At 41.3% G+C, this 12625-nt stretch overlaps 1 protein-coding gene across 1 annotated transcript; it reads left to right on the top strand.

The window, feature by feature from the left end:
- Positions 1-2930: 2930 nt before the first annotated feature.
- LOC115125337 (aerolysin-like protein) lies at positions 2931-8125 on the top strand. Its single transcript, XM_029654844.2, has 4 exons — positions 2931-4811; positions 5130-5160; positions 6476-6987; positions 7260-8125. Exons 3-4 carry the CDS (start codon positions 6505-6507, stop codon positions 7707-7709), a joined length of 933 nt encoding a protein of 310 aa, XP_029510704.1. The 5' UTR covers positions 2931-4811; positions 5130-5160; positions 6476-6504; the 3' UTR covers positions 7710-8125.
- Positions 8126-12625: the final 4500 nt, after the last annotated feature.

Raw genomic sequence — 12625 nt, 5'->3', positions numbered from 1 at the left:
TGAACCTGGAGAAGAGTCCCCTACGCAAGCTGGTCCTGGGGCTCTGTTCACAAACAAAAAGATAATTACTTGACACATTGGAAAGAATTAACAAAAAAAAAAACAGAGCAAACTAGAGTGCTATTGGGCCCTAAACAGAGAGTACACAGTGGCAGAATACCTCACCACTGTGGCTGACCCAAACTTAAGGAAAGCTTTGACTATCTACAGACTCAGTGAGCATAGCCTTGCTATTGAGAAAGGCCGCTGTAGACAGACCTGGCTCTCAAGAGAAGACAGGCTATTGGAAACGCTGCCCACACGCTGCACTTCCTAACCTCCTGCCAAATGTATGACCATATTAGAGACACATATTTCCTTCAGAGAGAGAGAGAGAGAGAGATAGATAGATAGATAGATAGATAGATAGATAGATAGATAGATAGATAGATAGATAGATAGATAGATAGATAGATAGATAGATGGTGGTAGGAGAGAGAGAGTGAGAGGAAGAGAGAGAGGGAGAGTGGAGAGAGAGGGGGAGAGAGAGAGAGAGAGAGAGACAGAATCAGCAAAAATGGGAGACTGGGGCGTTGGCAAAATAACTCCTAGCTAGTTCCTCAGTGCATGTTCTAACTCGTCAAGCTGAGGCTACAGTCAGAGTAGAGGGTCACTGGGTAATTTAACATAACGTGGCATAGGAAGAATTACAACAGATTGGATGGTTGTAAATGCAAATGGTTGGGGCTGGTGATGACAGGCTAGATCTTATTTTCAGAGCCATCTGTTTCATGTAATGTCTCATCTCTGTCAATATTAGTTAGCTTACCACCGAGATGGAGGGAAGAGAGAGAGAGCAATGGAGAAGTTTAGCTACCTACCCACAGTTTTCGGCTGTTTACACTTCTCATACAAAGGTTTTCCTCTAGGATTTTGCCTGTGCTTACAGCTGTATTCCGTTTATTTTTATCCTAAAAAAACTCCCTAGTCCTTGCCCATGACAAGCATACACATAACATGACGCAGCAACCACCGTAATTGAAAATACGTAGAGGGATACTCAGTGATGTGTTGTGTTGGATTTGACCCAAACATAAGACTTTGTATTCAGGACAAAAAGTTCACTTCATTGCCACAATTGTTGCAGTATCACTTTAGTTTCTTGTTGCAAACATGATGCGTGTTTTGGAATCTTTGTATTCTGTACAGACTTCCTTCTTTTCACTCTTTCATTTATTTTGGTATTGTGGAGTAAATACAATGCTGTTGATCCATCCTCAGTTTTCACATATCACAACTATAAACTCTGTAACTATTTTAAAGTCATGATTGGCCTCATGGTGAAATCCCTGAGCAGTTTCCTTCCTCTCCAGAAAGTAAGTTAGGAAGGTCACCTGTTACTTTGTTGTGACTGGGTTTATTGATACACCATCCAACGCTTAATTAATAACTTCACCATGCTCAAAAGGATATTCAGCTTCTGCTTCTTTTGTATTTTTACACATCTACCAAACAATGCCATTCTTTGAGAGGCATTGGAAAACGTCCCTGGTCTTTATGGTTGAATCTGTGCTTGAAATTCACTACTCAACAGATAATTGTATGTGTGGGATACAGAGATGGGGTAGTAATTCAAAAATCATGTTAACCAGCATTGTTTAACACAGAATGAGTCAATGCAGCTTATTATGGTATTTCGTTCAGCACATTTTTGCTTTTAATTTTCTGTTCAATTCTGAAATGTTCTACAAACAAAATTCCACTTTGATATGATGGGGTATTGTGTGTAGATCAGTAACAAACATCTCAATTTTATCTATTTTAAATTCAGGCAATAACATAACCAAATGTGGAAAAAGTAATGGGGGTGTATATTGGCGCTGTACATCCTGTCAAGATGTTCTCTACAAGTTTAAAGCTGGGTGTTCACTAGACATTTTTTGGACCCGATTTAGCTGTTTTTGAGATTGTAGACAAAATCCCCATGTCGTTTCCTACTCGGGGCGTCAACTATCACCGACTCTCGTTAAATGTGAGCGGGTCAAAGACTGCAACGACAAGTTTTGAGAACTTGATCAGCAGTAGCCAATGAGAGCTCACCAGAAAAGAAGCAAGTGAGATGAGGAAGTTGTTCCGAAAATGTGTAGACTAGAGCAGCAGTGATTACTACGGGGGGGGGGCACTCAAGATGGTGGCATGAGAGGTTGTTAAATTTCTAGCTGAGGAACAATTTAAGGTTTTCTCACAAAGTTTATCATTTTAGGCTGCAGTTGCAACAAAAAAAAGATATTTAGCCACACAATGTAGCTATTTTGATGAATAAGGTAGCCATTTAATTATTTTTTCAGCATGTTTAGCTAACATTAGCTAGCTAATGTAACAGTATAACTTTAGACCGTCCCCTCGCCCATTCCCTGGCGCGAACCAGGGACCCTCTGCACACATCCACAACAGTCACCCACGAAGCATCGTTACCCATCGCTCCACAAAAGCCATGGCCCTTGCAGAGCAAGGGGAACTACTACTTCAAGGTCTCAGAGCAAGTGACGTTACCGATTGAAACGCTATTTAGCGTGCACCACCGCTAACTAAGCTAGCTGTTTCACATCCGTTACACTCACCCCCTTTTGACCTCCTCCTTTTCCGCAGCAACCAGTGATCCGGGTCAACAGCATCAATGTAACAGTATAACTTTAGACCGTCCCCTCGCCCATACCCGGGCGCCAACCAGGAACCCTCTGCACACATCAACAACAGTCACTAAGCTAGCTGTTTCACATCCGTTACACTAACATCTTCCTAAATAGCAGCATGGAGTCAGGACATATCCAAACTGTTGCTGAGATAATGGATGTTAAGACCACCAAGGAGAAAAGAGGCATTGCTGAAACTAGTTCATATGCTTTCAGTGTAGAAAAGGGGGGTGAATGTGGTGGGGGGGGGGCTAAAATCAAAGAGAGTGCAGATGACATCATGGACTTGGTGTAAAAGAACACTGTCTGCATCGTTAACCTGAAGAAAGCGATTGATTTCAATGCTGAAGAAGTAAATACACTGAAGGAGCAGAACGCAACATTGAATACTCAGGTTGCAAAGAGGAGAAGAAACTCACTGAAAATGGAGTCAAAGGTTAAAACGAGACTGACCGATACAGTTGAAGATGGACTCTTCGAATTGACGGAATCGCAGAAGGATTTGACGAGATCACAAAGCAAAAGTGAAGGACATTTGCAGGGCAATAGTCCCGGAGGACGAGCAGAATATTGTTGTAGGTTCTCTGGATGTGGTGCACCGCCTGGGTAGGCTGAGAGATGGGGAGAACAACCAAATCAAATCAAAGTTTATTTGTCACGTGCGCCAAATACAACAGGTGTAGATAGACCTTACAGTGCGAAAAAAAAATGGTTCCGTTTTTCTGTGCTCCGTTTTATTACTTAACAAATAAGGAATACTCAAAATGTGCACTTATAAATCATAACCATTTTAATCAAAATACAGCTGTAGACAGAAGTCAAAGATCAAACATCACACAAACAACTGATGTCTCTCCTGAGTTCTGCCCCATAGGAAAATAACTAGTTGCTTTTATCATGCTTGTAGTCAACCTCCTGTGATGCCATTACCTGCTACTCCTCAGACCAAGCACATGCATGCACAGCTATACAAACTTGCAAGAAATACAATAGTTCCAGTGTTTTCTAAGGCCTCAGGAGTAAAAGCCACTCCCCCAAGTTGACTTATAGAGGTATGTCTGACTAGCCTCTTATCTCTTCTACTCCCTGCAGGGCTCTTTGTTTATCTTTGAAATGCTTTTCCCACCATTTATTTATAAGAGGCACAGACTTAAAAAGACTGTGAAACAATTATAAATCTTTAGAATGAATATATATATATATATATATATTGTTAATCTGTAATCTAGGACCCTATAAATGTAGAGGAGGAGGGGTCCCATAGCCCCTCCCCTTCTATTAATACAACATATTATAATCAATTATTATAATACATCAGACATTTGGTGCAGCCCCTAACGTGACCCCAATTTGACCCCATCACTATATACAGACACGGGTTAGTCAGGCTTATTGAGGTAGTATGTGCATGCAGGTATGGTTAAAGTGACTATGCATATATGATGAACAGAGAGTAGCAGAAGCATAAAAAGAGGGGTTTGCGGGTGGTGGGACACAATGCAGATAGCCCGGTTAGCCAACTTTTAAATATTTATTTATTTATTTTTTATTTCACCTTTATTTAACCAGGTAGGCTAGTTGAGAACAAGTTCTCATTTGCAACTGCGACCTGGCCAAGATTAAGCGTAGCAATTCGACACATACAACAACACAGATTTACACTATGAACCATGCCCATGTCGATTCTTTAGTTTTTTTTGTATAGCAGTATATAAGAGAACTAAAGGGACCTCCCTGGCGGAGCTTGTGGCAGACTTGTACTTTGTACATGTTTGTTTTAACCTCTCCAGTTAAGTGACAATATAGAATGAATCATTTAATATGGACTTCAGGTGTCCCTGGTGTTGAATGTCCACCAAACACATCTGTCATGATGAGCACAATACAATGTTTATTCAGGGTGAAAGGTTCTGTGGAAATTCTGATATACATAATTTTATGGGCGTGGGAGGAGTTTGGCTGCTATATGAAAGAGTGCTTCTCCACTCCAGAGACACATATTCCGCTGTTGCATCTTTGAACTTCACTCAGAGTCTTGACTCTTAAACTCTTATTGCATATTGAATCAGACCAATCAGTTTTCTTTCATCAAGATCTTCTATAGTCATCTTTAACACTGAGGCCTGCTAATCATTCTATGTAAGTACACAATGTCTCTAAATAACTCATCTTGCTATATGAGGAAATATTTGAAAGCTATGTTTTTATTTTGACCAACAAATGAACAAATGCTTACTATATTCTGAAACCGTTGCTTAATCTAGTTAAACAAATATGGTAAGGGTTTGTTGTCCCCTACGATGAAATTGGGGAGGGGACTACAGATCAGTCTGTCCGTTCGTTCGTAAGTTTGTTTGTAAGTTATATTATAATATATTATTGAATACCTGTGAACAGTGCAGCCTGTTTTAAAGAATATTGTTAAATGTTAATTCAATTAAATCTTTACTCTTTCAGATATTTAAAAGAAGAAACTTTGTTTGGAGAGGTGAGTTTCAGCACCAAAAACACCTCATATTCCGACGTGGTATCTATTACATTACATTCATACTCATCATCATAGGGCAGGTTATCATATTCTGATGTAGTATCTATTACATTCATACTCAACATTATAGGGCAGGTTATCATATTCTGATGTAGCATCTATTACATTCATACTCATCATTATTCATGATAATTTGTAATTATAGCAACATCAGAATGAATTTTAAAATGCATAGAGACGTGCTCACTTACACAACAATATGTTTCCTTACACAAGTCACCAAGTTGATCAGGAAGAAACAGCAGGAGGTAGAGTGGGAGGTGCTGGGAGTAGGAGAGGGACTCCATGGTGTTGATCAGGAAGAAACAGCAGGAGGTAGAGTGGGGAGGTGCTGGGAGTAGGAGAGGGACTCCATGGTGTTGATCAGGAGAAACAGCAGGAGGTAGAGTGGGGAGGTGCTGGGAGTAGGAGGGGGACTCCATGGTGTTGATCAGGAAGAAACAGCAGGAGGTAGAGTGGGAGATGCTGGGAGTAGGAGAGGGACTCCATGGTGACTCTGAGGTTCCAAGCTGAGGAGGAAGGAATGGGTGTGATAGAATTCATACAAATAGAGATGTCAAAACCAGAGGAGGGTGGAGGACAAGGAGGAGTTAGGAGCAATTTAAGAATGTGTAATTCTCAGTGACCTGAGGATTGTGCAGCAATTTACTCACCCTAGACCAGAGCTACCGTCCTGTATTTTTTTATTCCAATCTCAATCTAGTCCACCTGATTCTAATAATGAACTGTTTGACAAGATGAATCAGGTTAGTTAATCCTGGGGTGTTAGTGAACCTACAGGAGGGTAGCTTTCCATGATCAGGGATGGAGAGCCTTGGTGTGAACCTACAGGAGGGTAGCTTTCCATGATCAGGGATGGAGAGCCCTGGTGTGAACCTACAGGAGGGTAGCTTTCCATGATCAGGGATGGAGAGCCTTGGTGTGAACCTACAGGAGGGTAGCTTTCCATGATCAGGGATGGAGAGCCCTGGTGTGAACCTACAGGAGGGTAGCTTTCCATGATCAGGGATGGAGAGCCTTGGTGTGAACCTACACGAGGGTAGCTCTCCAGGAACAAGGTTGATGAGCCCTGTATTAGACTGATACAGTATGTTGCTTGACCTCTAATTCCAACAATGAGTCATTATAAACCTTGGTTATCGTTTGATCCTAATATCTTGTTCTTTAATTTCCTTTTGGTGCTTTGAATGTCTGAATCAGATCTCCTTTGAGTTGGAGCTTAGAGTTACAGTGTGTACAAATGTGTATTTTTTAGGTTACTTGACGCACGCACACACACTCAACATGGCAACCACACTGGAACTAATAGGTGGTCAAGGAGGCAGTCCATTTGAATTCCACGGCATGAACAACGGTGCCACCCTCAAGAAGATTGGAGTGGCGGTGGGAGGCTGGCAGGTGAAAGCTGTGCGGGTGGAGCTGACCGACGGGAAAGTAGCGACTTTTGGAGATGCTAACACTTTCAATGAGTTTGAGTTCAAACTCGGCGAGCGCATCACCAAGCTGTCGCTGTGGGGTAACGGTGCCGGCACACGTCTGGGTGCCATCAAGTTCACGACGAGTGAGAACCGGGAGTTCTTTGAAAAAATGACCAGCTGGGGACTGAAGACTGAGTACACCATAAATGTGGGTTCTGGAATCTGCCTGGGGCTGCAGGGCAGGTATGGCTCAGACATCGACTGCATGGGCTTCCTCTTCATCAACACCATCAAGTCGTCCGTGCTGACAGACATGGAGTATCCCACCCTGTCCCTCTTCAAACCCCAGGTGTGTGTAGACGGCTCAGGAAAACTCTACCGATGCTCTAACATTAAGGGGCTGTCCACTTTAAAACATGTAATCCAATATGGGGGTCGACCTTCATCAGGGATCTCATTTCTAGGACAGTCAGACACACATACAGACACATTAGTTATTATTGTTGGCTTTCTAAAAATCAATGGATAAGTTCCTCAATGATGATTAGCTCTTAAATTTTCTTTGTCTTGTCTGAACAATTTGTATCTTTGTGTGTGTGTCTGTGTGTGTGTTGATTTTAGGTGACCCCAGAATATGTGAAATCCCTGTCTCACCACAACGACACCTCATTGGTTCAAGAAGAGTCCATTACATACAGCAAGACCCTGACCAAGACTTCCTCCTGGTCCGTCAGCAACAAGATAGAATCCACCTTGAATGTGTCGGTCAAAGCAGGGATCCCGGATCTGGTCGAGGTGACATCAGGGTTCAGCTTGACCGTAGGAGTGGAGCATTCCACCAGCCTGCAGAAGACAGAGACCATAACAGAATCAGATACCATCAACGTGAAGATCCCTCCAGGGAAGACCATGGATGTTGAGATCACAGTGGGGAAAGCAAATATCGACCTCGACTACAGAGCCACAGTGAAAGTCACCTGCATGAATGGCAGTCAGCTGGTCTTCCCATCCAATGGCGTCTACACTGGTGTGACTTACACTTCAGCTAGGGTATCCACAAAGGAGAGATAATAAGTACAGTGATAGAATGAACTAATTCTTTGTGTGCCTTTTCTGTTACTGTCACGCCTTGGTCTTAGTATTTTGTGTTTTCTTTAGTTATTTGGTCAGGCCAGGGTGTGACATGGGTTTATTGTGTTGTCGTATTGGGGTTTTAGTAGGCATTGGGATTGTGGCTGAGTAGGGGTGTATAGCATAGGCTTGGCTGCCTGAGGCGGTTCTCAATCAGAGTCAGGTGAATCTCGTTGTCTCTGATTGGGAACCATATTTAGGTAGCCTGGGTTTCACTGTGTGTTTGTGGGTGATTGTTCCTGTCTCAGTGTGTTTGTATTTCACCAGATAGGCCGTATAGGTTTTCACGTTCCGTTTCTTGTTTTTGTATTATTCGTGTTTTTTCTTATTAAAGATGTATCGAACTAACCACGCTGCATTTTGGTCCGACTCTCCTTCGACGGAAGAAAGCCGTTACAGTTACTATGATCATCTTTGAGTGATTCTAATTGAACCCAGTTGACTCAGCTCTTTCTGTTATTATGATAAACATTGAGTAATTCTAATTCAACCCAGTTGACTCAGCTCTTTCTTTCTGTCTCAGCAGAGGGTATAACAACAGGTGGGTCATTCCTACAATACGGTGCCTTTGTGTTCCATGACATGATAACACACACTACCGGTCAAAAGTTTTAGAACACCTACTCATTCAAGGGTTTTTCTTTATTTTGACTATTTTCTACATTGCAGAATAATAGTGAAGACATCAAAACTCTGAACTAACACATATGGAATCATGTAGAAACCCAAAAGGTGCTAAACAAATCAAAATAGATTTTAGATTCTTCAAATAGCCACCCTTTGCCTTGATGACAGCTGTGCACACTCTTGGCAATCTCTCAACCAGTTCCATGAGGTAGTCACCTGGAATGCATTTCAATTAACAGGTGTGCCTTTTTAAAAGTTAATTTGTGGAATTGATTTCCTTCTTAATGCGTTTGAGCCAATCAGTTGTGTTGTGACAAGGTAGAGGTGGTATACAGATGACAGCCCTATTTGGTAAAAGACCAAGTCCATTTTATGGAAAGAACAGCTAAAATAAGAAAAGAGAAACCAAAGTCCATCATTACTTTAAGACATGAAGGTCAGTCAATCTGGAAAATTTCAAGAACTTTGAAAGTTTCTTCAAGTGCAGTTGCATAAACCATCAAGCGCTATGATGATACTGGCTCTCATGAGGACCGCCACAGGAATGGAAGACCCATAGTTACCTTTGCTGCATGTCTAAGTTTATTAGAGTTACCAGCCTCAGAAATTGCAGCCCAAATAAATGCTTCACATAGTTCAAGTAAAAGACATATCTCAACATCAACTTTTCATAGGAGACTATGTGAATCAGGCCTTCAGGGTCGAAATAAACCCCTACTAAAAGAGACCAATAAGAAGAAAGAGACTTGCTTGGGCCAAGAAATCTGAGCAATGGACATTAGACTGGTGGAAATGTGTCATTTGGGCTGGAGTCCAAATTTGAGTTTTTGGATCCAAACCGCTGTGTCCAACCGCCGCATTGTGGACAAACGGATGAGCTCTGCATGTGTATTTCCCACCGTGAAGCATGGAGGAGGAGGCGTTTTGGTATGGGGGTGCTTTGCTGGTGACACTGTCTGTGATTTATTTACAATTAACCAGCATGGCTACCACAACATTCTGCAGCAATACACCATCCCTTCTGGTTTGAGCTTAGTGGGACTATCATTTGTTTTTCAACAAGACAATGACCCAACACACCTCCAGGCTGTGTAAGGGCTATTTCACCAAGAAGAAGAGTCCACCTCAACCATATGATTCCATATGTGTTACTTCATAGTGTTGGTGTCTTCACTATTATTCTACAATGTAGAAAATAGTCCAAATAAAGAAAAACCCTTGAATGAGTACTTATTGAACCACATTCTTTGCGAAATGTTTTAATATATGATTAGACCCAAATTTACCATAAAAACTTTACCATATCAAACTTCCATTTGATATAATATTAATGCAATTCACAAATATTCACAAATATTTTTCACAAATATTTTAATTATCATTTCGTTGAGTTCTCTTTCTAATCAAATTGTTTATCATGACAAATGTATTATTTAATATCAGAATCTTCCAATGTGTTTGTCAGCACACACACACACACACACACACACACACACACACACACACACACACACACACACACACACACACACACACACACACACACACACACACACACACACACACACACACACTCTCATGAACATCACAACTGCTGCTAACAGAATATTATGATTGCTAAATACTGCACAATTTAAACACTTGCCCCAATCCCCCCTTACCCCAAATAAGTTTAAATATTGGACTGTAAATTGTGCATCATCTCAGCTGCATATCAGTTTCAATTTAAGAGCATATTCTAGTAACTATCTGGCGGCAGGTAGCCTTGTGGTTAAAGCGTTGGGCCAGGAACCGAAAGGTTGCTAGATTGAATCCCCGAGCTGACAAGGTAAAAATCTGTCGATCTGCCCGTCAGTTCCTAGGCTGTCATTGTAAATAAGAATTTGTTCTCAGCTGACAACTTGCCTAGTTAAACAAAGGTTAAAACCATTTAAAAAAGAGAGAAAACATTTGACCTCTGTCATTGCCAACAAAGAGTATATTACAAAGTATTCAGATAAACTTTTGTTATTGACCAAATACTCATTTTCCACCAAGATTTTCAAATAAATTCATAAAAAAATCCTACAATGTGATTTTCTGGATTTTTTTTCTCATTTTGTCTGTCATAGTTGAAGTGTACCTATGATGAAAATTACAGGCCTCTCTCATCTTTTTAAGTGGGAGAACTTGCACAATTGGTGGCTGACTAAATACTTGTTTTCTCCACTGTAGATCAACATGTAAAGTGTTGGACCCATGTTTCATGACCTGAAATAGAAGATCCCATAAATATTCCACACACACAAAAAATGTAATTCTCTCAAACTATTTTCACAAAATGTGTTTACATCGCTGTAAGTGAGCATTTTTCCTTTGCCAATGTAATCCATCCACCTGACAAGTGTGACATATCTGTGGTGGTAGTTTCTGTATTATCAAATGATGAGAGACAAACTCAGTCAAAGTTATAGTTCATCAAAAATCTTTATTCACTTATTACTAAAGGAGCAAGCTCACGACATGCACACAGAGTGAACAGAGTGAAAGCTCTGCAACAACGAGGCTCGTCAACACAACACTCTTCACTGTTGGGTTGAGAGCCCAGACAGAAAGAGTACCAACATATTTTATACGGCAAAGATACACACCCCCCTTAGTCTACAGGACAAACAACAGATGTGTGGAATGGGTCACACGGTGAGACTTGATAAATGAGATAGGAGTATCCCCCAGCCAGATATAATTTGTTATGGAGACTGTTCTTATTGTACAGAGTTTGGCCCCTAAGACAAGGCTCTGATCTCATCCCTGGTACCTCACAGTACAGAACCACCAACTCATTCTATGGTATAAATCAATGGTCAGCTCCATATACCCCTATCTCAAGTAAAACCCATGTCTTGAGCACACGCCTAGACAAGCTCATTGAGGAGAGTGAGCCTCTGGGTCATACACTATCCCAGGATAGGTGCAACATCAGAGATAACGTACAATGGTTCCAGACACTAACCCCACACATCCTGTATCAGACCGTATCTCCCCCAAGGCTGAAGGAGAGAGTAACTGGAGCACAGACATTGTGGAGACAAGTAATTGGTTCCCCAATAATCACGCCATCCCTTCACATGTTTTGTAATAGGTAAAGACAAGTATTAACATACAGTATGAAGACAATGTTCCCTCCTGTCCTCTTCTCTTTCTGGTATTCTGCATAGCAACAGGGACATGTGCTAGACAAGCCTGACTTCTCGCCTCTCTGGGCCCCAGGTGAATGAGGCCCAAATGAGTCCAAAGGGATACATTCTAATAACAAGAGTTCAATCATTTAAGCATAATATGTAGATAAGACATCTTAATTATCTATGTTACCGAGCTTATTCTGATTCTTCAGCCACATATCAATAATCTGATTAAACAACATTACACGGTGAACCTTGTGCTGGGGACAATAAAATGTCACTCTAAAATGTGCAGTTTTGTCACAGAACACAATGCCACAAATGTCTCAAGTTGAGGGAGAGTGCAATTGGCATGCTTAATGCCGGAAATGTCCACGAGAGCTGTAGCCAGGGAATGTAATGTTCATGTTTCTACCATAAGCCGCGTCCAATGTCAATTTAGAGAATTTTTCACGATGTCCAACCAGCCTCACAACTGCAGACCACGTGTGGGAAATTCAATTGATTTGACATGATGTGGAAAGGCATACACCTGTCTATATAAGGTCCCACAGTTGACAGTGCATGTGTCACACCCTGACCTTAGAGATCCTTTTTATGTCTCTAGTTTGGTTTGGTCAGGGCGTGAGTTGGGGTGGGTATTCTATGTTCTGCATGTCTATGTTTTGGCCGGGTAGGGTTCTCAATCAGGGACACCTGTCTATCGTTGTCTCTGATTGAGAACCATACTTAGGCTGCCTTTTCCCACCTGTGTTTGTGGGAAGTTGACTTTGTTTAGGGCACATAGCCTTTAGCTTCACGGTTTGTTTTTGTAGTGTTCATTGTTTTGTTCGGCGTCATTTTTATTAATAATAGACAATGTACGCTTACCACGTTGCACCTTGGTCCTCTTCTTTTAATGGCCGTGACAGCATGTCAGAGCAAAAACAAGCCATGAGTTTCAAAAAAAAAATCTGACACAGCGGTTGCATTATGGAGAAGTCTCTTTAATTCCGTGAATAACACTTGTATCTTTTATAGATGTTTATTATGAGTATTTCTGGGATTTCTGTTGCTATCTGCAAGATC

Source organism: Oncorhynchus nerka, linkage group LG20 (assembly GCF_034236695.1).
Source record: "Oncorhynchus nerka isolate Pitt River linkage group LG20, Oner_Uvic_2.0, whole genome shotgun sequence".
Taxonomy (NCBI): domain Eukaryota; kingdom Metazoa; phylum Chordata; class Actinopteri; order Salmoniformes; family Salmonidae; genus Oncorhynchus; species Oncorhynchus nerka.
Note: the sequence above shows the minus strand (reverse complement) of the source record. Positions and strands in the feature narration are given on the sequence as shown.